The following is a 27,340-nucleotide window of genomic DNA, read 5'->3' on the forward strand; positions in this document are numbered from 1 at the left end:
AAATAAAAATAATAAAAGACCTACTGGTTTGTTTTATTACTCACCACCAGTGCCCGATCCCATTCGGCGATGAGACCCTGGCGAAGGAGAAGGACTAATGGAAGAGTGTAATGCATAGTGAAGAGTGTGCGGATGGCCGACTAATGGCAACATGATTCCCGGATGTCTTGGCTGATAGGGGCGAGTTTTCGTTGGTTCTGAAAGAGAGAGAATTTTTCTCACAGCTTGAGGAGAAGCTGTTCCGAACTTTGGTCCCAAACCTCCTTTTCTGCCCTCACTTGTTGAACTTGTGCTGCTGGTTGTAGATAATGTAGGAGAAGGATGACGTTTCCTAATAGTCACTGAATTCGGAGCGGAACTTCCACTGATACTACCGCCAGCACCACCTCCACTACTACTCGTGGCACTTGGTTCGCACTCTATGGAGAGTCGATGAAGGGCATCCTCATCGGTTATGACTTTCATGTTATTCAAATAAGCTTTCACACGCCGAACCATCTGTGCCTCTTCAAACATTTTTTTTGGATTCGGGGCTGCTGTCGACTTTTTTCTTCGCTTCACAGTAGCTTGACCAGCACTGCCGTGAATGTGATGCGGTCCACTCGACACCGACATTTGATTAAGAGCAACCATAGCTGAGCTTGGAGGTTGTCCTTTGAATTCGAGCATTGTAAGTAAGTCATATGTGGAGCTGCACATGTGAGTTAAAATTCGAACCTCTTTTGCAATCATTCGGAGCTTTTCAAAGTTGATCAACCCCTCAACTCGGGTATCGTTACCAAGGTGGATAAATGTCAAATCTTTTTTCACAACTGGATAAAAAGGAATGATAGGATGCTGTGCTAGGAATTCGGCAGAGACTAACTGTCTATATTTTGACATGTTTCTCGAAGGATCCATAAGGTCTTGCAGATCGGCAAATAATTTCTGGTATTTCGATGGCAGTTTCTCCCAAGTTTGTCGCAATCGAGTTACCGCTGCATGACCCAGACCCGAAACTATTGCAAACATTGAATTGAAATTTCTGCATTCTTTACAATGTCGAGCTATTTTGATAAATTGTTTTACAATTTTCATGCGTCTCACGATATTGTGCTCACTACACACCTCAGTTACTACCCAAAACATCTCGCGATTGACAAGTTCAGCGAATTGCTTCAGCATTGGAACCCCATATTTTGAATTAAGCTCAAATAGCTCATCCACATATTCGGTACTTTCAATTTGGCGGAATATTGCAAAGTCTTGGAACGTTAATTGTATTGCAACCTCGTTTGCATTTAGTTGAAGAAAGTGAACGGTTGACTCGCGAACTAGGTCTAGAGCCAGTTCGTCTGGTACAAGAGTCTCAGTTATACCATTGGTCTTGAGATAATACCGAGATGCAAGACCTATTCTTTCAGCCAAATTCTGTAACTGCTCCGGCAACCGCCTTTGCTTGATCATGCCACCTTCACCAACCGAAACTTCGCAGAGTGAAAAATTTGAACTTGTTTCGTGAATGCCGAACTCTTGAAGAGCCAGCATCACAACTTCATGCGCAGTTGTTTCCTTATTGATTAATAAGTATTTGCATGTCTGATCTGATTTGTAGACCTTGAGAACATGCTCTGGATAGTCCATCTGGCGGGTATCTTCGTAATAAATCGTTGATGCCAAATCAGGATTACTACGAGAATGATACATCCCAGACAGGTTGCCAGTTGTGTTGTAGTTGGCAGAGTTTGCTGACGCATAATTTATCACAGCACTTGTACGGTTCTCTTCTTGGTGGTGCCCTGTGACGCCATCTGTTGTAATTAAGGCCACATCCCCCGCATCTACCGATGTAGAACCCGTTGCATTTTTTGGTAAGAGATTCATTTTGATAAGTGCTTTTTGCAAACGACGCTTGGGGCCAAGAGTCATAAATCCACCCTTCTGGTGGCTAGTGCTTGTACTCATTGAAGAAGAGGAAGACGAAGTCGAATTGTTTGATGATGCCGCTGAAAGGGTGGAACTATCTTTTTTGTTGCTGCTCGAATTGCCAAGAAGCCCGGCTACAAAGTGACTAGCTGTTGCTATCCCTCCCACTAGCGTTCCTCCCGTGCTTGATTCCCTTTCTCGATATGGTGAAGGGCAGCAATCTACTTGATCATGACTAAGCATGTCAGCTGATGATAGGCGGGTTATTGTTGGCCGAGCGTCTGCGTTGCCATGCAGTTTGGCTATGTCAATAGCACAAATTCTGCGTGGATTTGAACGTGGTCGAGGTGAATTGCTCTCAGGTGACTGAATCATTTCCTTAAAGGACAACAGATTGCTTTTAACAGTTATACTGAGATGTGTTGATCCCATTATAATTTCCATTGCACGAGCATTGGTAACGTGCTCGAAACTCTGTCCGTTTACTTCCAAAATTTGATCGCCTCGTTTGAGCCCAACGTCATCGGCTTTTGAGTTTTTATCAACTTTTGATATAAAGATCCCATATCCTCCCCGTTCGTAACCACCAACAAAACTAAAATTTAAACTTTCGTCCCTGGAAGATCGTGCTAATGTAACAGTTCGAGTCCTGGCCTTGGCAGCGCACGCAATATGAAGCAATCTTAGCTGGCTTAATAAATTCTTGCGCTCAAGTCCACTCTCAAAGGTTTCCAAAAACTCCATCATATCTGTATCGGTTTCAAAATCTGTGAAGTGATTATTTACCCAGAGCAAAACCACCCGCGTAACCCGATCGCGGATCTCTTGCGGCGAAGCTGTTGTGCCTGCTTCTTCGTTTTCGAACCAAGTTAACAATTTTCCTGCAACTTCTTGTGGATTTCTTATGAATGTTCGATGCGTAAGTAAAAAATCTTCCACATATGTAGGATCTGTCATCGAATTCTCTTCGACCAATTGCAAAAGCAGTCTTTCGATTGTTCCACGAATCACAACATGACCTCGTTTTAAAGCACTACCAACGTTTGTGTCCGGGCCAATTTGGCGCATCTCTGTTACCATAACAACTTCGCCATTTTCCTCGTGACGCTTCGTGTTCTCCTCACCCTGGTGCTGTATTCGATAGTAGTCAGTTTGGGTTATGCAGACAAACTGACAGTCATTGCATTTGGTCTTCATAATACCGCGATGGTAAAGTTTATCCATCGTCGGTAAAATGCCAAAACTGTCACCCATCTGAAGCTCCTCTTTTTCGCCATTACCATGGTCGATTTCGACATGTCCATTTATCAATACACTCCATGAATCCAACTCTTCGCCGTCGCTCATTACAATCGTGCCAGCTTTGTCCACAACGGCAAACACCATTACCGAACATAGTGCTCGTCTCACGGCAAGCGTTATATTAGTGAAAGCTTTTAGTCCTTGGGTAAACTCAAGAAGAGTTTCGATGTCCTCATCAGTGCGCTCAGACGGGTCCTTTTCAAGGCATTCACGAACAGCATCGCGTACATTCAGGCTCTATTCGTATATGTAACGACGGATAATTGAGAGGAGGATTTTTAATCCAATGATTGATTATTGTTATTGAAAAAATGAAGATGCATTTTTAATTTTTATTAAATAAAGCAGCAAAAAGAAAATAATAAATAAATGAACAAAATGTTAATATACAGTTTCTAGACACCTCACAGTAAAGAAGAATAAATCTTACTTTGTCTAGCACTAGTATTTTTTAGTTTTTGAGTTATGTGGCGATGTGGAATAATAAGAGCAAAAAGATTCTGTTACGGTTTTTCTACACGCGTTTAGCTAAAGTGCAAAAGTTAACAAAAAAAAGGAAAGGAGAGTTGCGATACTCTGGGCAAAAGTATTGAAGTGTGTTCATAAGTTAACAGAGAATAACAAGTAATGAGATTAATAATTATGGTGTTCGAAATTAATTAAGGAATGGAGTGATTATGGAAAGGATATTTTCTTAGAAAAACATAAAGGAAACCGCACAGTTAACTTAAAAAACAAACTCACCTCCATCGATTCCACCAAGTCATCCTCGTCAGAGTCAACAATTGACTCGACCAAACCACTAAGATCCACCTCATCTCCGTCTAAAGCTGAACTATGCAATGATGTCATCGTATCACTCCCACTATAAGCTGAACTAGTATCACTTGAATGGGATCCCCTGTTGCATTTCAAGTGTAAATCAGGTCTGTTGGTTGTATACTAGACGTAGAAAGTAAATGTTTTTGTTTGTTTAAATAGTAGTTTCCAAAATCGGGACCTTAGATAGGTTTTCACCTACAGTTCGATTAATATCCATCCTTTTTGATTCACTGCAAATCAAGTGCTGCTCTTTTCTAGACACGTGGCGACTAGCAATCAAAGAGACCAGAGAATTCTGACCTCTGGTCCCTTCGTCTCGTGATGGAGAAGCAGCACGCACCTCGCGATTATTATCTTCGTTAAAAGTTGTTCCACTATATATCTTTCGTTTTTGTTTTGTGTGGTTTGCCTCATGTAAATCAGGTACGTCTTTCAGGTTTTTCTTAGGTTGTTCTGCTCTTGGTTCCCTTATGAGCTCGGGATCATACAAAAAACTTGTTTCTATAAACGGCTTTTGATTAGAACTATTAACATTCCTTTCATCAACAGGATGGTTTCTCAAGGTAGTTACTATTGTTTGTCTATTAATTCTTCTACATTGACTTTCCTGAAAAAAAAAAACAGTAATTTGGTTTAAAAAAAATAGCATTTATAAAAGCAACAGTGATTCATATCATTTGGTAACAAGAAAACCATTCCGCGCCACAAACGTGTAGCTAAGCTTTTTTGAACATTTCGAAGATCGGTTTGTTTCAAGTGAAATTAAAAATGTTCACATTTCTCGAAGTTTAAAATTCCCTAAAATCTAAATCAAAGGTTTTTGGAGTGTGTGTTAAATAAAAGCTTACATTATTCTTAGAGGGAGAAAATGGCATCCTTAAAAAAGTAACGATTCGCATATCTTAGCAACAATTCAAACTTATGTTTCTCATAAAAAAAAAAACAATAGTTCTTCAATTACCATTATGTGTATAAGCAATAAAAATCTTAATAAAAACTAGTAAACAAAAATTTTCGAGGACAGAACAGATATTGAAATCAAACTTATTTTATCATGTATGCCAAATATTGTTGCTGAACCCAATTGACAACTTTTTTCACAACAAGCGAAAACCTACACAAATTACTCAAAACTGATATTAAAACTGTTTTCGACTCAAGTATCTTTGAGAACGACTTAAGTATATTTTTGTCTTAGGTAATATGTTATTTATTATTGTAAAGTTTTTAGAAATCGTGCATCTTGTGGAAATTGGTTGAATATCAATTTTGTATCTGGCACACAATTCAAACTCGACTTTAAATTTGTTTTTAATGAACTTAGTGAAGATTCTCCAGATTAAATTTTCCTCAATGTTCCATTTAAAAATTGTTTCACATAGACCTTAAAAGGACGTTAAAGCATTTAGCTAAACGGGTTTTAACGAAAAAACGTAAAACAGTAAAAACAAAATTCATAATTTTGCAGCAAACAAAATATTTTTGAGGAGGGTTAGCTATCATAAGTTATAGGAGTAACGGATGCCTATTGATTTTGAAAGTCTTTATTACATCCGTGTAGTGTGGCTAAAAAGAATTTCTATGCTTGATATTAAACTTTTATGAAGATATGGAAAGGGTTCTTAAAAAGGATAAATTCTTTATCTAAGAAATATTAGTTGTCAATTAATTTGAAAGTTGCAGTTCTAAACTTCGATTGTATCAATTTGACAATTTTTCAGTTGAAACTAGTTTTCAGTTTAAATCTTAAACCAACAAATCGATAGAATCAATGTGCAGAACTGGATATAAACAATAAGTGATTTCAAATATTTTTTTGACCAAATTTTTATCGGTTTTGACAACTTTTTCGACTTTTAGTCTTTGGGTAAGATTGTGAACTTACAGCAAAATGGTTCTATTTTTTGTTAAATAAATAGAAAATAATTAGAAGTACCATTAATGTAAAATAACAAAATAAATTGACAAAATTAAATGTTTGTAAGATTTTTTAAAATTTGTATTTGGTTTAAAACTATTTATGTATGGGTTTAGAAGGAAATAACTTTAGAATTGAGCTAAATTGTGAAAAAATAGAGAAATAGCCAATACTAATCAGACTCAGGGATAATTTTGTATGAAATTTCAGTCCTTGACATAATACAGCTAAAAGATTTATAGTTTTCGAGACATTAGTTGTTGAAGGTCTTGTCATTTCCGAGATATAAGCGGAAAAGCAAGAATTTAATGAGCTGTTTCTTTAGTAAGAGTTTGATTCGAGTGTTTTCTATTTCAGAACTTACAAGTATCATGAGCGAGTACTAAATATTAATATTAAAGGCTGACATTTTCGGGAAAAAGTTATTTTGATAGTCCTATCAAATGTAAACCATGAGAAACAAGTAGTCAAAAAAAATAATAGAAACGAAAGCATGTAGTGCGATTATAAGTGCGTTAGGAAGGGAATACAAAAAAATAAAAAAGGGAATCATTATTGAAAATCTCTAAATTATTTTCCACGGTTTTGTCCTTAAAAAATTTTAGAATCAAAGCAAGAATGTATTTTTTTAGTTTAGTTATTTTAAAATCAAATATATTCAATGAGCTCTCCATTAAATGTATTGTATTTTGGAGATTATATTCAATTTACAATTTTATGAGGGGTTTGGTTCATTATCTTGCGTGAACTTTGATGTAATTTGCATTTCCTCTTCGACAAAATGCATGGAGCCTAGCATAGAGTCCGGATTTAGTTCACAGCACATGATGTTTTCTTTAGTTCAAAAAATTGGCCCAGAAGCGGATAAAACAAATAAGTCTATGTTTAATAAAGATAGTCTTGAATGTCATTTATTGAAACAACTAAATTGGAGTTATTGAAACAACTAAATTGGAAACTTAAATTTTGGTTTGAAACAAAGTCAATTCATCAGCATAACGAGGACATCACTATCAATTGACTTGGTCAAAGTAAATTCACCAGCTCAACAGCTTATCGTTTTCATCATCAAGACAACATTTTCATCGTCGTCGTTCTGATCCCCATCATCCTCATCGTCATCGTTGTGGCCGTGAATTCAACTTCAGAATATTACCGCTCATATCTCGCTGCAATCAAATTGCACAGGGTTAATCATTTTTTCTCAAAATTATGGCAGTCATAGTCGCAGTTCAAAAGGTCACAATGCATCTGATATCTCCGGTATAAATGCTCAAAGTTATACCGAGTCTGATAATATTGCGCCAGTAGTAGAATTTCGCAATTTAAACAATTGGTTTGATTTTACGTGTGTAAGTGTGACACAGGAGGTAGAAATAATAGAATAGCTGAAGCGAATGTGTTAGTAAGCTTTAAGCTATTCAGGATTCAACCTCAAAGGAGTATTCAAGTTAAAAAAAAAAACTTTCAAATTCATTTAAATTTCTGATTCAACTATAGTCAGTATGTGCATTTTCTCGTAATATTTTTAAACAGCAAGCCTACAAAATACTTTCGCACTGCTCGGGCAGTTTTGATCGTAAATAAATACTTGAGGTACAAATAAATTCTTTGACCATGTAAAGAACAAGACAGAAGCTTTTAGACAAGCCTGTGATATTTTTCGGTTTCAGAAGGAACCGTTTATAATCTGATAAAATAAAGGAAGACCAAAGTATTAATTCACCAACAAAAGAGAAGCACAATTCTAGGGCGAGTAAAGTCGAAGCTTTGACAAATGTGCTTTATAGAGGAAAGTATGGTTTCAATCCAAGCTGTCTTAGCATGTGAAATATGGATTTCGAAATAAAATTGTTTATACACGTTATGATTGAGTTGCATGCAATAAGGAAAGACAAGGTTACGAAATGAAAGAAAATATACAAAACAAATTTGTTATCCTTTGTAAATGTCCTTTAAATAACAGTGTCTCATTTTCCCTAGTGCAAATGTTTCAGAATTCGTTGGTTGGCGAAGAGATATTAAGAAAGAATATTTAGCTTGTTCTACCCTGATGTGCATATACAAATCACAATTAATAAAAGCATGATAAAATTTTCTCACATTTTTGGCCACAACTATATAAGCTTGCTGGCGGAAGGTTGATGTTTTGGTTCTTGTTGTTATTTTTTCCACAGTTTCAGCGGAAAGCCGATTTTTATCCGCTTCAGATTGAAACACAATGGCAAACCTCTCGCTAATAATGGGGCAGATGGACACCTGAAAAATATAAATAAAAAATCGATAAATTCAAAAATGTATTTATAGGTCGATAAAACTTAAATTTAATTCAAATCATATAGCATACTACGACTTATTAGGAGCCCAGGCCTATAAGGAGCGGTTTATCCGGCTCCCCGTCCTTGGAGTAATATTAAGGGTCTGGCCCTCTAGGTTGGGGGTTTTGCCGTCGGGGTGACTTCCTGACCACGTAAAAATACAACAAGCCTCGGATACAGACGGTTTTACTGTTGACAACCCACGCAAACGAATTAAGGACAACGAATTTCGGGTATGCACGTGGAATGTTAGTTCCCTTAACAGACCACGTGCAGCCGAAGAATAAGCGGAGGACTGCTATAAAGCAGACATCACTGCCATCGAGGAAATACGATGAATTGCGCCGGGCAAAAAAAGGATGAAAAACTGCGATATGTACTATGGTGACTGCTACCTAGAAAACCAACAGCGCTTATTTGGATGCGGTTTTGCCATTGGAGCCAGACTTAGGCAACAATCAACGAGCGCCTGATGACCATCCGCATTAAGGCTAAATTTGGCAACATTAGCCTGATATGCGCGCACGCCCCCAAAGAAGAGAAGGATGACAACACCAAAGATATGCTCTAATACAAAACATATGAGCAATGTCCTAGCTACGATATTAAAATTGTTCTTGGCGATTTGAATGGCAAGCTAGGAAGGGAAGGCATCTTTGGTGGAATAATCGGGAAAAACAGCCTGCACGACAATACTTCCGACAACGGATTAGGATCATAGATTTTGCGGCAGGTTGAAACGTCATGATAGCCAGTCCGCTTTTTCCACACCTCAACATCCACAAAGGAACTTACGAGTTATCCAGATCAATCTACCGTCAACCAGATTGACTATATTGCGATCGACGCTAGACACGCGGATGTTGGAAGAAGGTACAACGTCGAACGGCTAGAATCGCAAGAGAGCGCCAAATCCTTAAACGACCGAGTTACAAGTAACCTCTCTCGAAGTTTTTTATCGCCAACAGAATTTATCGAAAACCAGTGGCAATATTGAAAAAATGCAATCAGAGAAGCCGCCTCTGACGTGCTGGGTTTCAAGCACCCAACAACAAGGAACCCCTGGGGTTTGATGAGGAATGTCGGCAGGCAAATGCAGCTAACCAACAGGCACGCTAGGCGGCGCTGCTCCCGTCCTCCCGACATAGACGAAGTAAAGATTGCCATATCTAAGCTGAAGTCTAATAAAGCCGCTGTAGCAGATGGCTTGAATGCCGAGCTCTTTAAAGCAGATGGAGTTAAGTTGGTTAGGAGCATGCACCAACTTATCTGCCCGATGAATGGAACCTCAATATTGTTTGCCCGATCCTGAAAAAAGGAGACACTCTAAACTGCACCAAGAAAACCTATTAAATCTTCTCTGCCGTAACATGTGAACGTCTAAAGCCCATCGTCAACAACCTAATAGGTTCTATCAGTGTGGTTTTAGACCAGGAAAGTCCACAGTCGATCAAATCAAATATTCACTGCCAAACTCGTCCGTTTGTGCAGGATGACCATGGAGAATTTACGCTGCTCCATAAAGGTTGCAAACAACTTGACAGAACCTTTCGATGTCAAAAAAGGTTTTTGACAAGGTGATGCGCTGTCATGTGATTTTTTTAACATCGTGCTTGAAAGAATAGTGCAGAGCTCAAACGTCAACACTAGATGCACTATCTTTCTAAAGTCTGTCCAATTACTAGCATATGCTGATGACATTGACATTATCGGAAGAAATCAGCGTGATGTCAATGGGGCTTTTGTGAGTATTGAGCCAGAGGCGGCAAAAATGGGTTTAACGGTTAATGAGGGCAAAACAAAGTACATGCTGTCGTCAAGAAAGGACTTACAACACCGACGTCTCGCGCAAAACGTCACCATCGACAGACGTAACTTTGAGGTAGTCAAGGATTCGTCTACCTAGGTTCCGCTTTAAACGCAGAAAATAACACCAGCGCTAAGATTAAACGAAGAATAACTCTTGCTAACCACTGTTTCTTTGGGCTAAGAAAGCAATTGAGTAGCAAAGTCTTCTCTTGAAGGATCAAAGTGTCGCTATATAAGACCCTCATCATCCCCGTCCTGCTATACGGTGCAGAAGCATGGACTGACAGAAGCGGACAGCGCAGTAGAAGAAGACCGCGAATAAGGTAGAGAGCACAAGTTTAAAGTGACCTCACCCAACTTGGAGCGCGAAACTAGAGACATCTAGCTAGGGACCGAGCTAGATGGAGAAGTGTGTTGGGTGAGGCCCTAGTGTAGCGCCACCTTAAGTAAGTAAGTAAATATGAATAGGACTTCTCTGGAATTTGATGATGAACACAACGAGTGATTTCAATGTTCAAAATTCTTGGTGTTGAGTTCTCCACTTGGGCCAAACAACACACGAATATACATTTGTGTGCTGAGATTTTTTGTCAATGAGCCTACTGGAATAAGTTGATGGTGAAACCAGCTGTACTTTTGACCTGCTCTTCTTATAAATTTATGTCTACTAATCTTCCAATCAACCCAGATTAATTTTGTGGCTGCAATTTTTTTAAAAATGTGTGCATCATCCCTCTCTCGAAGTGGCTTTCGAAAGATAAATTTGGATTTGGAAAAATTCCTTTATTTTTCCTGTTCATAAAAAAGTGATAAAATTTAATTATGAATTACAGGCCCACAGACCTTCTTCTTTTTTCTTCCTAACAACATAGCTTTCTCAAAGGCAGATCCACTACAACCAAACTTACTGAATTTGTTTCCAAAACATAAACGAATTAAAGAAAGGAAATGAAGTGGACGTTAGCACTGCTGAATTTAGTAAAGCCTTTGATAAAATAAGTCACCAAATTATTTATCTTAAACTTAAAGCCCTTGATTAACCACCCTTTTTTATTTCATTGTTCAGATTGTACCTTGAGAACCGCCGATATAGAGTTGTTTGTAGGTCTTCAATCTCTGATCCCATTTATGCAATCTCAATCAATAGTCCCCCTCAAGGGAGCCCCTTGGTTTTTTTATTTATCTTATCTACCAACGACGTTATTAATGTCATTGATAATTCAACCGAATCTATTTACGCTAATGATCAAATTACCAAAGGTTATTTCTACTCCATCTGATTCCATTTCAGACTTGGTGCAATCAAAATTTCTTGGAACTCAATGTAGCTAAATGCCAATTTATAACATTTACCCGTAAACGTTTACCTCTTCCGTACTGAACTTACAATCTGCACGATGTTTTCATTAAATCTGTCCGTTATATTCGTGACCTAGGAGTAATTTGCTACACTCAGTTTTAGAGCCCATTTTGATTATATTATTAACAAGGTCAGCTTATCCCTTGGCTTTATTAAACGTTGGTCTAAAGAATTCTCGAACCCCTGTCACTAAATCCCTATACACCACCTTTGTTAGACCTCTCCTTGAATACGCTAGTATCCCCATCATAACCCTTAAAAAATTTAATATGTACAACGCAGATTTCATCGATTTGCACTCCGTGGTCTTCCTAGGAGTGATAATCTATAACCCTCGAAAAACGCTGCGAAGTCGCTTATGTTCTCTTTCTAAACCAGCTTTTAGCAGGTACCATACTCACATGCACCTCTCTTTCGCTTTCTCATCACCATACAAATGATGGCCTTTTTGAACCTATTAAAATGAATAATTTTTTTTTTAATAATAATAACGAATTTAAATCAAGCTTTGTGTCCTTTTTTTTTGTTAATAGCTTGCATTAATGGCATAAATAAATAAATTAAAACTAGATGCGTGTTTTAGTCCTGGTCCTGATTGTGTGCCATCCTCTTTTTTGAAAAAATGCGTTCTCTTTAACACGTCTATAAAAAAGTTGACTTTTGCCAATTATCTGGAAAACCTCATCTATAACTCCAGTGCACAAGAAATGTCCTACAAATAAATTATGAACTACCAACCTACCGATATCTAAATTATTTGAGTTAATCGTATGTACTATCATTTCCTTTCATTATAGTTTAAACAACGTTTTGAGAGAATACTTATTATTATTAGCAAACTTTTCAGAAATGCACCTTCACTACGGCACCAAAATACTAAAATTACACTGGTCATATTTGGGTCCAGTTCGTACACCCATAAGATAAGTATCAAATAAAAATTGATGTTTTGCTTAATGTATATATTATTAATTAACTTTCGACTAATAAAAAATAAATAGGTGGCGCGACAATCAATGAAGAACCAGGGCCTAGTGACTTACAACTCTCAACCATTCCTGTGTGCGAGTAATGTTGTCAAAGACGGAAGGGACCTACAGTTTATATGCCGAATGGAACGGCTAATTTGAGAAAGCACTTTTTCATGACAAGAAGGATTTGTCAAATCCTCGCAAGAGGCAGTACCCGTGAAAAAAGTTAGGTGGCACAGGCGGGGATTGAACCCAAGACCCCTTGCATGACAGTCCAACGCACTAACCATCACACTACAGGTACTACAACTTTCGACTATTAAAACGATATTGGGACCAAAGAAACATATTCCAAAAATGCTTAAATGTGCTACGAGACAGACTTTAAACAAAAAAAAGATCAGACAAAAAAACGGATGGAATCAATGGACCCATTTGTTCGACCTCTCTACCATCATAATGTTATGTTTGATTGAAATCTAGAGTTCGAAAATTTGTATGAATGCAATGCTTGACATATACTCGTAGATCCTATGTGTAGCAAATCTCATCACTAATAATTTCGAGCAAGTAAAAAATAATTTTATATTTTGTTTCCAGCAAAGTCTGAGACAATTAAATGAAAATATACTATAAGTTAACAACAGCAAACTTTCCACAAGCGAAACAGTCATTCGATACATCCAGTACATGTTCCCACGAGCGCAGCGGTCATCCGATACATCCTGCACGCGCGCAAGTAAACTGTGGGAAATGGGATTGGAAATGCAATCTTGCACTTTTGGCACCTTTTGGATAGTTCACTTAATTTTAATACATTTTGTTCAGAGTTAGTCTTAAGTTGAAAGTCATGTAAATTAGTTCTAAGCAATTACAAATAATGAAGATATTTTTTTAAATAAAAATCGAACCTCGTTTAAATAATTTGTATATCAAATATATTGATTTTGAAAATATTAATAATGTACCTTAAACAAAACTTCAGCTTTTATTTGATACCAATCTTATGGGTGTACGAACTGGACCCGAAAATTGCCAGTGCAATTTAAGAATTTTGATAAAAAAATGAAAATTTTCAGCAGGCCTTATCACCAAAAATGTTTGCAGCTGCATATTAATTATTCACCAAGAGGGTTGGTTTAAAAATTATTTCTTCGTATTCACTAGCCTAAACAAAAAAACGTTGAAAAATATTGATTTTGTAAGATAAAGCACAAATACGTTCATAGGGCACGTATCAACCAAAAAGTACATAAAGTTAATGACTTATAAATAATATTTTTTTAAGCAGGTAGTTTTATGTTAACTCACCAAAAGTGCTCGGTGGAGACTTTTAATTATTAGGTTAGTCCCCTGCTTTGGGGTGGAGATGGTTCTTTTTGTCCAAGGGAAGCAGTAAGTTCTGTAAGAATAGAAATTATTTAGACAAATCTTGATTTAAAAATGTTAAAAATTGCTTCGTAAGGTACAGAACAGGTAATTATATTTAATTTTAGAATACAAAATGATTCAAGTTATCTAGCGGGTGAAAAAACAAGGGCAAGAATATTTAATAAATATAAGGTAAAAATAGATAGTCCAGTCTTGGTTTGCAAGCGATTTAACACAAAAAAATTGCGTAAAATACTCTTTTTTTAATGCATGAGAAGTTATAATTCGAAATAAATTTGGAGTGATCAATTCGTTTTTTAAGAATGGATAGCAAAATCAAAAATTTGCTGTTTTGGATTTTACAAGAAATAGAGAAACAAATATATTTATACATAATACAGTCATATAAAACGGATCGGTTAAGGAATTATCCCCTAAAGTTATTTGAAATATAAAGTTGGAAAAAACGCAAATAGGTTTATTACGATATATTTTCAGGATATAATACGACCATTCGATAAACTGAAAGCAAATTTAAAAAACCTAACATCAATTGAGAAAATAACACGAACACAAATTGACATAAGTATATGAGATTTGATTACCCGTCGTCGGGGGTTGGAGATTCATCGTGGTTTTCACGGCCAAGGGAAAGCATCCAACTTCCCAATGGAAATCCATGCTGCAGATATATAGTTCTCGAAATCATATTTGTAGTTGTGGTTATGTTTGTAGCAGAAGTATTTGAAGCTGTTGTTTTAGTTTCTGGAACTTTCAACGATTTACTTGGCGTAACTTTGAAAGTTTGTACACGCCGCAAGCCACTACAAGCTTGCGAACATACAGGTTTTTCGGAAAAACTTTGCCTACGAGGGGCATTTGGGATGGATTGACCTCCTAACGAGGTCATTACACCGTCATCGGAGGAGCAACTTCCAGCTTTAATATTGAAATTTTCATTAAGTAACATAAGTTTCCTTGCTTTATCATCACTATCCCAACTGTTTCGTTTTCGTTTGTTTGCTCTCGGATACTTTTCTATGCTTCTATTCGATTTGTTTCTCAGTCCAACTACCAAATCTATGGAATCGTCAAGAACTTTAGCTTTTGTTTGATTCGCATCAGCTGCTTGGGCCGCCGATCTCGCAGCAGTAGGAAAAACTTCTCTATTCCGGAATTTTTCGCTTGGAGTTAAATGAAGAGAAGATATGCTTCCAAATGATAACAAATCTTTTAAATTTGACGCATTGCTTTTGTCCCTAGACGCACTTCGACTGCGTCGATTAAATAAATGTTTTTTGAAAAAGAACCTTTTATGCTCGAATTTAATGGGTGAAATTAATGACGATGTCAACCTTGATATTGTCGAATTTTGATTTTCCTCGGTCTCGGTGTTATGTTGTGAGTGATTTGAGTGATGGGGAAATAATTTGTTAAGATTTTCATGTTTTATGGACCTACATACACAGAAGTTTAGTTTTAAATTTTGAATCAAATATGGAAGCACATATAAATGATACCAATGGGAGATTTCTTGAAGGAATTTTAAAGATGACACGTCAAAATTTTTCTTTTGAGACACCACTTCATTTTGAGTAAGTATCTCTGTGCCGTTCCCGATCCCGTTTCCGTTCCTGCTGAGGTTCTCTAATGTAAGCCGAGTAGATTGTTGGCTCTTTCGGTGTTTTAACATTTTCTTTGAATGCGTGAATGTATGTATTCGGGTGTTTAGTCAAAGCTTAAATTAGTTTGAAAATTTAACAATAACGACAAATAAGTTTCGAGATTTGGTTGTGACAAACACAAAACCTAATAGTACACAGGCAGATGTGAGCCTGTTATTTTTTAATTAGAAAGGATTGTGCACAGGGATAGGGATGATGAAAGAGATAGTGATGCAGCACAAATGTACATTGAATGAAAAATTGCTTAACTAGTTCCATGCTTTTATTTAAAACAAAAACTGAAGTTATTTTTTCTGTTTCTGTAAAAGAAAACCTGAAGTTATTTTGTCTATTTCTGGTGCTGATACTGGTCCCTTTCCTATCCGTCTAGAGCACAAAAGCAACAATTGGAAATATTTTTGATCACCTGAATGCTGCAATATGCCGCATTTGATGATGATCATGTGTTTATTTAACAGACTTGAATCTTTTTGACTTATCACAAAAAGAAAACATGCTAAGAGGATACAACCAACACGAAAAAGGGTTTGATTTTTAAAACTTTTTTTGGCAGGATATTTGTTCTAGAAAATAAACTGAAAACGGAAAAGTGCTATTCAAATAAAAAAATGTACAGGAAAAAAATTAAAATCAAGAAGGATTAATAAGAAAATATATCAACACAAGTTTGCAGAAGAATCAAACAAATTCTGTAGAAAGCTTGGAGGTTGCTTTCGATTATAAGAGTAGTTGCTCGAAAAACAAGTTTTATATGGAGTCTTATATACAAGACGTGCAAGAGATGTGAAGATCACAAAGCATCACAGTGAAATAAAACGGATTGAGTTAACCTTTAATTTATTTAATATTATTATAGTTTGTTAAATAATAACGTTAACAATCCTTATAAATATAATACATACTTAAAATCTTAAACTTAAAATATTAGAGGCTAAGTACACCATAGTTTGATCTACTAAAATTAGTATTCAATGGTTTCTGGAATTTTATACTTGAACGACTAAACTTAACGACTTAATTTCAAGATCAAGATGATTTTTCTAAAACACATAAATTGATTCCATTTGCAAAATAATATGCATTTTGGGAGTTATTATTTTGAAATAAAACTATATGGTATTTAAACATATTACTTATTTATCTTAGTTTGGGTTAAGCAACAGTGTTTATATAGCACAACAATAGTATGCCGACGAAAGCAAAGACTAAGGTTATAAAAGTTAAATCTTCATTTAGTCACCAATATTTGTAAAAATTAGACCAAACAAACAAGCAAAAAGACCAAAAGAGCCTAATAAAACATAATTAATAAGTATTAAAAAAGAATTGATCAAACACATACAATAAATAAATTAAGTTGCACAACATTCCCTTGACAACTACGAGATAGTAATGTTGTACAGTTTAAGGCCGAATCCGAACGGATGATTTGAGAAAGCACTTTTGATGACAAGAATTATTCTTCGAGGGTATATTAATTCTTCGCAATAGGCAGTACCTGTAAACAAAAATTTTAGATGGCACAGGCAGGGATTGAACCCATACCGCCTAGCATGACAACACAACAAAGTTTAAAATGCACAGAAAAGTTTATTTATTTTGTATTGTTTAACGAAGAAGGAAATCATCAATACCAAATGCACACATTTTCGATAAGAAAGCTTGGTGCCAAACTATATCGAACGCCTTTGAAATATAAAGTGCAATACTTTCTTTCTTACTTTCTCTAAAACGATGTAAAGATTTGTTCCACTGTTCGGTGAGTTGAACCTTGAGATCACCAGTGGATTAATTGCAACGAAAGCCATACTGCCGGTCATTAAGAAGCTTTCGTTCTTCAAGATTTTTCTTAAGCTGAAAATTGATCAGCGTTTACATGACCTTGGACAGAGGGGACTTAAGTGCAATTGGGCGATAGTTAGATGGTGAGGATGATTCGTCTTTTTTAGGGACAGGCTGAACAAATGCAGTTTTCCATTCACTCGGAAAGAGACCTGTAGAATAGGACAAATGGAAAAACTTACAGTAGGTTTGCCATCGTTGAAGAGCACCTCTTCAGAACAATAGCGGGGATACTACCCGGGCCAGCCGATTTGTGAATGTCAAGATTTTTAAAAAGACGTCGTCATTGGTTGAGTCTATGATTATAGAAGAATTCAATAACATATTTTGATTTAATATTAATAATATGGCTTTTGTGTCTTAGGAAAGATAATGGTCAACTGAAGGACATTGGAGAGGTACTAAGCAAACGATGAAAACAGTCAACTGAAAATATCTGCTAAAGAATCAAATTTAATAATAAAAGTCAAAAAAGACCGAGAATATGTGCAAAAACATCACCGAGACTCAAGACAATTTTATTTATTTTTGTATTAATTAGAAAATTTAAAAAACTAATATCAATATCCTTTTTATTTTTACTTAAAAACTACTTAAAATAAGGTCCCTAATATAAAACTTAAAACCAACTTAAACTACCTATTTTACCTATAAACTACTTAAAACTAGAACAACCACAGCAGCAAATCTAACGTTTTTTGTTTTTATATTTTATTGTCTTTTTTTGTATGTTTTAATATTCTTTTTTTATATTCCATGTTTTTTTGTTTTTTCTTTTCATTTTAATTTTTTGTTTTATTTTTGTATCCTTTTTTTGTATTTTTTTTTTTTTTGTGTCACCATGTCTATTCTACTTAAAACTAAACCCTAAAACTATACAATAAGTATGTAGCAAGCCAAGGCTTAAAACCCCCATCCCGGCTGTTCGAAATAAGCCGGTACAGCGTCGTAAACACTGCCGCTCGAACACCCCAAACTTCTCCATCTGGGAAGGGGCAACGTTGAGCCACACAGGACAACCATAAACGATCATTGGCCGTATGAGGGCCATGTAGCAAATTACCTTCACTCTGGGGTCAAGCCGACTGCTGAAAAACAGCCGTTTCGTCAGAGCGAAGGCTCCTCTGGCCCTGGTCAAAGCAGCATTTATATGTCTGTCGAAATATAAATGCTGATCTAACCAGATACTGTTGTACTTCACTACACTTTTGCTCGCTAATGGCTGCCCGTGAAGATCAACGATGACCATCTTGCGCCAATTCTTACACGTATCCGTCGTGGCCCTAGCCAACGCACAGTGTGCAATTTTGCCAATCTAGCGGAACTTTATTCATTGTGCGTTCAAAATTTTTTTATTTTTATAAAATCGATTATATATGTAATAATATGTTAATTGGGGAAATATTTTGCTAACCTGAGCTTAAAAAAAGTGTAACTTTACATTTAGAACGAATAATCAACTTGGTAAAGTTAGTGCACTCCATTCGTATTAAGTTTTTAAAAGTCATTATTTAAACAATTAAAGTGACTTTTTAAATTTTATTGCATTCGTTTTGAAACCTAGTAATAGGTTAAGTTAGGTTAAAGTGGCTGTCCATGATGGACACACTTAGTAATATGAAAAACCTTCTTCTTTTTTATTTTAAGGACAGCATCTAATGAACAAAAAGAATTTAAAAAAAACTCTAAAACATGATATGTATGAAAGTTTATTTAATGATTTTTAATTTTATGTAAATACATTTATAAAACTAATCATCGTCTCCATCTGAGCTTGATGTTTCCGAATCTTCAGTTTTTAGCAATGCAATACATTCTGGAGCTAGTGGACTTCTTTTTTTACTAAGCTTTATACTTCGGCTTGATAAGTAAGGATCAGAGGAAAGTAAAAATCTATTTATTATATCTCGATTTGAGTTTTGCCGTGAAGATTTTCGGCTAAAATGCTCTCGAAAACGCCTATATTCTTTATTACTTGCTTCTTGGGCTTCTTCAGACAACTGCCCAAGAGGTAAAATGCAAGCCTCAATAATATCCTTTTATTAATCGGCAATACCTTGTTGAATTTGGCGTTGGGTTTTGCCACAAATTTTTTTTAGAGAAATCGTCAACCAACCGAAGTCTAACAAAAGTTACCGAAAAGAGATTTTCGTCACTATATTCTGCATCGTTCATATTCATTTTATATCTGCTTTGAGAAGAACTCCCATCACAGCCCCACTTTGATATAAGTCGCAGAGATAAAATATGCGCATTAAAGGATTTTAAATGCTCAGCAAGATCATTTTTAGCTTTAATGATCCGCTTCACTGTTAAATCCAGTAATGCTTGTAATTGAATTTGCGCAGAAACATCTGTGACAGTGAATGCTTCTTCTTCAGGGTAACACTCTCTTTTTGCTTCTTGCACTAAGTTATAGTAATAGTTGCTGTCGCATGGCTTTATATTTTAATGTGCTCATTTTTGTGTTCACAATAAGTACAAGTGCTTCTTCAGCTGTAATTATTTTGTTCTTATTTTCTTGACTTAATCTAGCCTTTTTGATGTTCGTCGCTCTTTGAGGAGAACCATTTAAAAGTTCTTTTAATAAGTTAGCCGCATCCCTTTTACCAGCTGACCTTATACTGATTTCGGCCGCAAGTGCGATTTCACTTGGAGTTTTTGAGCTAACCAATTCTTGGACCTTACGTTTTTGTACTTTTAAAGTGCATTCTTCGAATGATTTTTTAGGTCTTCCTTTTTTTCCAATTGAGCTGGTTGAAGGAGCATTTTCAACGAATCTTTCTGGTAGTTTTGCTTCCTTATTCAACCATACCTCATTTGCATTTGTAAATTTTTCAATATTACGCCCACTTCGATCCCACCTTTGCAGTATTTTACTACTTAATGAGCTTACATACGTTTGTAGCACTCTAGGGACATTGTCTGTGTCCGCCAGACCGAATTCTTGCATAATGTATACACAAATTTTTCGATTGCGATCCTCTTTTGTAGAGGCTCTCCATATATCAAATATTGCCGAATTCTTCATTTTACTACATAGGCCAATGAAAAAAAAAATTGTATGGGGTCAGCAAATAGAAGCAAGAAAAGTGAACGATTTCTTACACAGAATATACCAACGGACATTTTAAGCACAATAACTTGAAGGATACATGAGGATACAATTTTAAAACCCTTCCCAAAGTTAAGGAACACAAAAAAAAAATCACTTTAAAGGCTATTTCTTATACGATTTTTTATTTTTTTATTTGTTAGTGTACAAAAAAATTTCTTAGCCAGAAAATGTCTAATAATATCTACAAAAATAAATTAAATAATTTAAAAAAGCACAACTAATAATTTGCTTCACCACGCTGTTATCAACTTGACACAAGAAAAACAATGAGCTTTAATTTTTTTTTTTCGCTTGGACCAACCTGATGTTTGTGATGCTGTAAAACGGTAAATACAGTTGTTTCTGTATTTTTTTTTTTGCCAAGTTAAAGCTGGAGATTTTACCTTTCATATGATACCAATTTTGTTGCATTCGCAAGACTTTTATTTTTCATTAAAGTTCCGCTAGATTGGCAAAATTGCACACTGTGCAACGGAGTCCGGAACAGAATTGTCTCCGACTTCTGGACATATATTTTCAGTTTCCAGTCGTTGCAATATCGCTGAATCTTGTCGAAATAACGCTTCAAGAGAATTCTAATAACCTCAACCTTTCGGGCCATTCTGTACGCAATTGCCTTTGTAAGACTTTTTTAATTGAGAATGTTGTGGTAGGTTACATTGCGACTTTTGACAACAAACTTTCTACCGTTAAGCATATCATAAAGCAATACAACAATGGCTTGCTTATGCCAAGCCTGGTCAGTTTTAGGTAAAGACCCTCTAACCATACGGTGTCAAAGGCCTTTTCCAAATCAACCAGAACAGCACCTGTGCATTGTTGTTTTGATTTATTTCATTGGATATCAGAAACGAGTTTAGACGCAGCATGAATTGGGTCATGACCCGCCTTGAACCCGAACTGTTTATCCGGGATTATTTTGTTGTCCGCAGCTGACTTAGTCAGAGCCCTATTAATGATCTTTTCGAAAACTTTGCTGATGCTCGGAAGAAGACTTATCGACCGAAGATTTGACGGGTTGGAGTTGTCCTTTCCCTTTTTCGGGAGAGGATGAACCACAGCGGTCTTCCAATGCACTGGATAATATGCATTATTCAGTGCAAAAAAAAACAGCACTCATTTTTTAAAACCATATAGGATGGATTTTCGAGGATATTCATGGGATTACAGATTAAAAACTCTAATCGAAAAATATAAGTGTATCTTCATAATAAATAAATAATATGATAAGGTAGCGCAGCAGTTCGTGCAAAACTCGTAAACCATTCCTATTTCCAAGTAATGTTGTAAGGGATGGAGGGACCTACAGTTTTAAGATGAATGCGAAAGCCTAATTTGAGAAAGCACTTTTTATGCCAGATTTTGTCAATCCCTCGCAAGAGGCAGTACCCATGAAAAAAAAGGGAAGGGATTGAACCCAAGACCTCTAGTATGAAAATCTAACGCACTGACCATCATGACACGGATATATACATTTTAGGACTGCAATCAATTGATGAAAAGCTTTTTATTTGCTTATTCTTAAGGGCTACTAATTGTAACTCTTGATTTTGACCGAAAATACTCGAAATTATCAGTGCCAGACGTTCACAAGAATTACCAGGGTAGTCGGCAACGACAAGCTATATGGTACTGGTTTCTTTAACATCTTCGGGAACCTGGTGCTTATTAAATATGGTGCAAATAAACAAACTTTGTACTTTCATGCATAAAATATGAAGTCATTAAAGTTATGGAGTGGAATATATTTAATTCCTCCTGTTTTTTTAGGTAAATGGTTCACTTAAACCAATTTATTAAGGGCCATGTGAACAACATCTCACTAGATATCCTTGTACTTGGTACACGGTAGCTCTCTGGTATCCGACAACCCGACTATCAAGAGCTCTACTTTCGATAAATAAAAGATTTTTTTGCGAGTTTTGGGATAGATAATAATGTACGTTTTTTTTTCTATTTCCTGCTGCTTCTACTTTGTCAAAAATGAAACTAATCGTTTCACTGATATAAGTTTAAATTTAATACAATTCCGATAAAAGATTTCTTTCAAAATTCAGGAGGTTTTATTCAGGAACAGACATTTTCAATTATAGCTATAAACAACCTGTCAAAAAAATTCGAATGATTTTTTTTCAATAATGAAAGCTAGTGACAGCTACACTAGCCTCTTAAGCAGGTAATGAAATTTTAATGTTTGAAAACGCATACAGTGGTGGACACAAATTTAACACATTGAAAAGAGTACAAGTATTTTTCAACTTTTAATTCTTTATTACTTGCAAGTAACAGTTCATTTTTATGTTGCTACTATGACTACCTTATACGGTACTAAAAATGTGTAAATGTTTTAAAAGTAAAATACCGTTTTGTGAAAAATGAAGATTGTTTGTGATTTGCGTTGTTTGTGGCTGGACATAAATTTAGACGGTTTTGCAATCAAAGAGTGTATTTTTAATTTTTGTGCTTTTTATAAATAAAATAATAATTTTTGAGGTAATTAAATATGCATTTAATAATCTATTAAAAATATAATTACTCATGGCAAAAAGAAAAACGAAGTCTGATCTTGAAAATGAAGTCAAAAGGCCTACGGTAACAGCCATTTCTAAGTTGTTAGAATGCTCCAGGAAGCTGGTTTATAATGCCCTTCGTCATTTCAAAAAGTTTGGAGTGATTGAAAACGTTAAATAAAACCATCAGTCCAGAAAGACAACTACAAATTAAAATAGAATTATTTATAGGTTATCGACCAAGGATCCGTTTAAGACCTCCAGTTCCATTCAAAGCGAACTTTATACGAACTATGGAGTAAATGTTTCCTCAAGGACCATACAAAGCGATTAAATGAAAACAATCTACGTGGTTGTGTTGCTCAGAGAAAACCGCTTGTATCAAAAAATCTAGGTTCAGTTTGCCAAAGCTCACCTAGACAAACCAATTATAAATAAATAAATTGGGTGGCGCAACAATCCGTTGTGAACCAGGGCCTAGTGACTTACGAGTACAACTCGCAACCATTCCTGTGTGCTAGTACTGTCGCAGGAATGGAAGGGACCTACAATTTTAGGCCGAATCCGAACGAATTTGAGAAAGCACTTTTTCATGACAAGAATTACTCTTGAAGGAATTGTCAATTCCTCGCAAGAGGAGGTACCCGCGAAAATTATTTTTAACTTCCCATAGGAAGTTTTTGTAATGGGTACGATTTGAAAATTTTGACATTTCTCGACGTTTCCCTAGAGTCGAAATAAAAGATTTTTAGAAAGATGTGTGTGCGTGCGTGTGTACGTACGTTCGTACGTCCGTACGTACGCGACGTTTTTTCGTCCTCCATAGCTCAAGAACCAGAAGAGATATCGATTTCAAATAAATTTTTTTATGCAGATAATTAGGCAGAAAGATGCAGAAAGGGCTCTCAAGACAATTGCGTGGTTGGTGTGTTTACCATAGCAGTTTGAAAAAAAGGTGAACATTTTGGTTAACCCTAAATATCTTACGAACCAAAAACGCTACAGACTTGAATTAAATTTTATATAATAAACTGTAATGTGATATCAAACAAATATATTTTTTTGGAAAAATTCCATTTAACGGTTTTTTTTATAAATCGAAAAAAATTTGTCACCTCCAAAATTTTAAGACTAAAATATGATTTCATCTCCAAAACAATTTTGTGCAACGAAGAATAGTGTTTTTGACATCTGATAAAATTTTGAGAAAAATCGAATTGACAGTTTTTTTTATAAAAAATAAAAATCTAAAGAGAACATTACTTAAAGTTGGTAAAAATTGAATATCGATTCAAATATCTCTTCAAAAACTTGAATATTGGGCTTTAATCTTATTTTATCTTATAAGAAATATTGTTTTTAACATTCAGTAAAATTTTGAGAAAAATCGAATTGACAGTTTTTTTTATAAAAAATAAAAACCTAAAAAAAATTAATAAAAGTTGGTAAAAATTGATTTTCGACTCAAATATCTTTTCAAAACTTTGAAACATTAGCTGTAATATACTTTTATCTTTCAAAAAATATTGTTGTCAACATTCAGTAACATTTTGAAAAAAATCGAATCGACAGTTTTTTTACAAAAAATAAAAACCTACAAAAAAATTAACAAAAGTTGGTAAAAAATAATTTTCTACTCGAATATCTTTTCAAAAATTTGAGATAATAGCTTCTTATTAATATTTACTTATAAGAAATATTGTTTTCAACATTAGGACAAAGTTTGAGAAAAATCGAATTGACAGTTTTTTTCCAAAAAATAAAAACCTAAAAAAAAATGTATAAAAGTTGGTAAAAATTGATTTTCGACTCAAATATCTTTTCAAAAATTGGATATATTGGCTTCAAACTAATTTATCTTATAAGAAATATTGTTGACTTGAAATTTTTTTCAACAAAAAAAAAAAAACAATACTAAAACTTGGTAAAAATTTACTTTTGACTCAAATTGCTTTTCAAAAAATTAAAAATATTGGCTTCAAACTTATTTTATTTCACAGAAAATATTGTTTTCGATATTCAGTAATTTTTATATAAAAATCCAACAGTCCGTTTTTTCATAAAAAATAAAATTTACAAAAAAAAGTACTCAAATTTGGTAAAAATTGATTAGAGTACATATAGACTGACTTTTAAGCAAGACAAATCGACAGACGGAATAGGAAGTTATCAGTGTGGGTCGCATCCCAGCCTCTTTTTTTAAATTAAGGTGGCACAGGCAGGGATTGAACACAAGACCCCTTGCATGACAGTCCAACGCACTAACCATCATGCCACGAGTACTACCAAACCAATTATTTTTTGGAAAAACGGAGCGATGAATCCAAATTTTGTCGGTTTGGATCGGATGGGAAAAAATATGTATGGCGTCCAAAAAACAGGGAATATGATCCAAGGTACACCATTAAGACGGTGGAGGCAACGTTATGGTCTGGGCTGCTTTTTCATGACACGGCGTTGGTCGCATTGTAAAAATTGACGCTAAAATGGACCAAAACGTGTACAGATATATCCTGTTGGATCATATGATACCCTACGGAGAAGACCATTTGCCGTTATTATGGCGCTTCATGCACGACAACGACCCTAAACACACTTCAAAGTAAGTGAAGTGTGCCTTAAATGTGAATAAAATCGACGTTTTGAAGTGGCCAGCACAATCATCCGATCTTAGAACCATCAAGAATTTGTGGAATAATGTTGAACATCACATTGTGGCAGGAGATTCAAAATACTTGGTATGCAATTCCAAAATCACGATGTGAGGCTTTGGTTGAAAGTTTGCCAAGAAGAATTGCTTCTGTACTGCAAAATAAAGGGTTGCCTTCCAAATACTAAGAAAAACTTAGAATTGATAACGGTAAGTAACATTTTATCAAGAAACTGTTGAATGTGCTAAATTCGTGTCCAGGCGAAAAAGTGATGTTTCTACATTCCATACTTTTTTCTTCTTACAGATGTTAAACATATTTGATGTACTATGAAAACATAGTGCTATGTATATGTAATGTAACTAAAATATAACTAATTTCATAATAAGAAAACAAATTAAATGGTTTTTATTTTCTTTAACAAGTGTGCTAAATTCTTGTTCACCACTGTAGGTAAAAACTTATTATTTATTTATATTTGTATATTATAAGAAATTTCTAAATTATCATTTCTATATTAGGTATATAGTTTATTTATTTAAAAAAAAAGTTTGTTAGTACATTTTACAATGGCTTATAAATTACAAATTGTCAATTTACTAAAGAGGGATTGACTTCGGGCAATTATAACTGCTAAAGAAGACTATAGTATCTGACTTCCAACTGAATTATAGTTAATAATTTTTTAAAGGTAGTGATCTAAGCAAATATCAGTATTCGTAATTTGGAAGTGTCAAAAAATCAACAATACTGAGCTTCACGATCAACAATTAAATAAAGAATTAAAATGATCAATTTCACATAAAACTTAAGTTAAAGGGTTGACTACTGGTGCCATTACCCTCTATACAAACTAAACTGAATTACAATTGACTTTAAACTATATGTATTGCATTTTTGCATTGTTTGCTATACAAATAAGCGGAGTAGGCTTTAACTTAATTAATATGTCCATTCTTTCATGCTTATTATATTATTTATCATTATTACATACAACCCCACATGTAACTGAAATAAATAAAATATTTTACGAAAGAATGAATGAAACTTAAAAATAATTAAATTAAATGAAAACCACTTATTAATTTACCTATTTAAGAATGTTTCCTTCTTTTTATCACTAAATTGTAACTATTGAGTGTTTAATTGATTCACAGACGGATCCTTTCAAACAACACCAAAACTTCACTTCTCCGTCAAATTTCTTGTTTATTTTCCTTGTTGTTTGAAAAGAGTATGATTTCTCTTCCTTTACGTGAGCAGGCTGTTTGAATCAACAATTGGCCAATTAACAGATATTTTAACTCAAGAGCTTTTTAAAAAATAAATAAAAAGAAATAATAAAATAAATTCACAGTAATATCAAACACATTATTTTAAATAGGTAACAGGGATTGTCTATATTGACATTTTCATGAATATATTTGATCAAAAACTAAAACTTCTCAGAAATTAGAATTTTTGCTCTCACCGACAACACTCATTTTTATTGTTATAGATAAACTTTATAGGTAAAGGGCATTAGAGTTAGTATAGTTAAAGCAACAGTGGTGGTTGAAGAAATGCAGTTGAATGATTTTTTCGTTTTCTTTTCTTTTCTACAAAATGAATGAATACAGAATCAAAATGCTTGCGCAGCGCACGCACGTTAGCCAAACACAAACAAAATAACACAACCCATCTAGCATTTACTGAGCGTCAGCTAAAATAAACAAGCCATTGAAAAGAATTACACAAAAAAAATTCCTGCAATAAATT

General features: G+C 34.9%; 1 protein-coding gene across 11 annotated transcripts in view; it reads right to left on the reverse strand.

Annotated features, from left to right (window-relative positions):
• Positions 1–26,710, reverse strand: part of LOC129953206 (rap guanine nucleotide exchange factor 2) — a 91,809-nt gene extending 65,099 nt beyond the window's left edge. For 10 of the 11 annotated variants that reach the window (XR_008782460.1, XR_008782459.1, XM_056066155.1 and 7 more), the window contains exons 1-6: positions 26,673–26,710; positions 13,717–13,807; positions 8,051–8,206; positions 4,229–4,636; positions 3,952–4,149; positions 45–3,444 (exon numbers count right to left, since the gene is read on the reverse strand). Coding sequence is in view for 9 of the 11 variants with exons in the window: in XM_056066155.1 (XP_055922130.1) it covers positions 45–3,444; positions 3,952–4,149; positions 4,229–4,246 (3,616 nt within the window). In the remaining 2 variants the exon portion in view is untranslated. The remainder of the gene's footprint in view (positions 1–44; positions 3,445–3,951; positions 4,150–4,228; positions 4,637–8,050; positions 8,207–13,716; positions 13,808–26,672) is intronic. The other variant, XM_056066148.1, reaches the window with a different exon arrangement.
• Positions 26,711–27,340: the final 630 nt, after the last annotated feature.

Source organism: Eupeodes corollae, chromosome X (assembly GCF_945859685.1).
Source record: "Eupeodes corollae chromosome X, idEupCoro1.1, whole genome shotgun sequence".
Classification (NCBI taxonomy): Eukaryota; Metazoa; Arthropoda; class Insecta; order Diptera; family Syrphidae; genus Eupeodes; species Eupeodes corollae.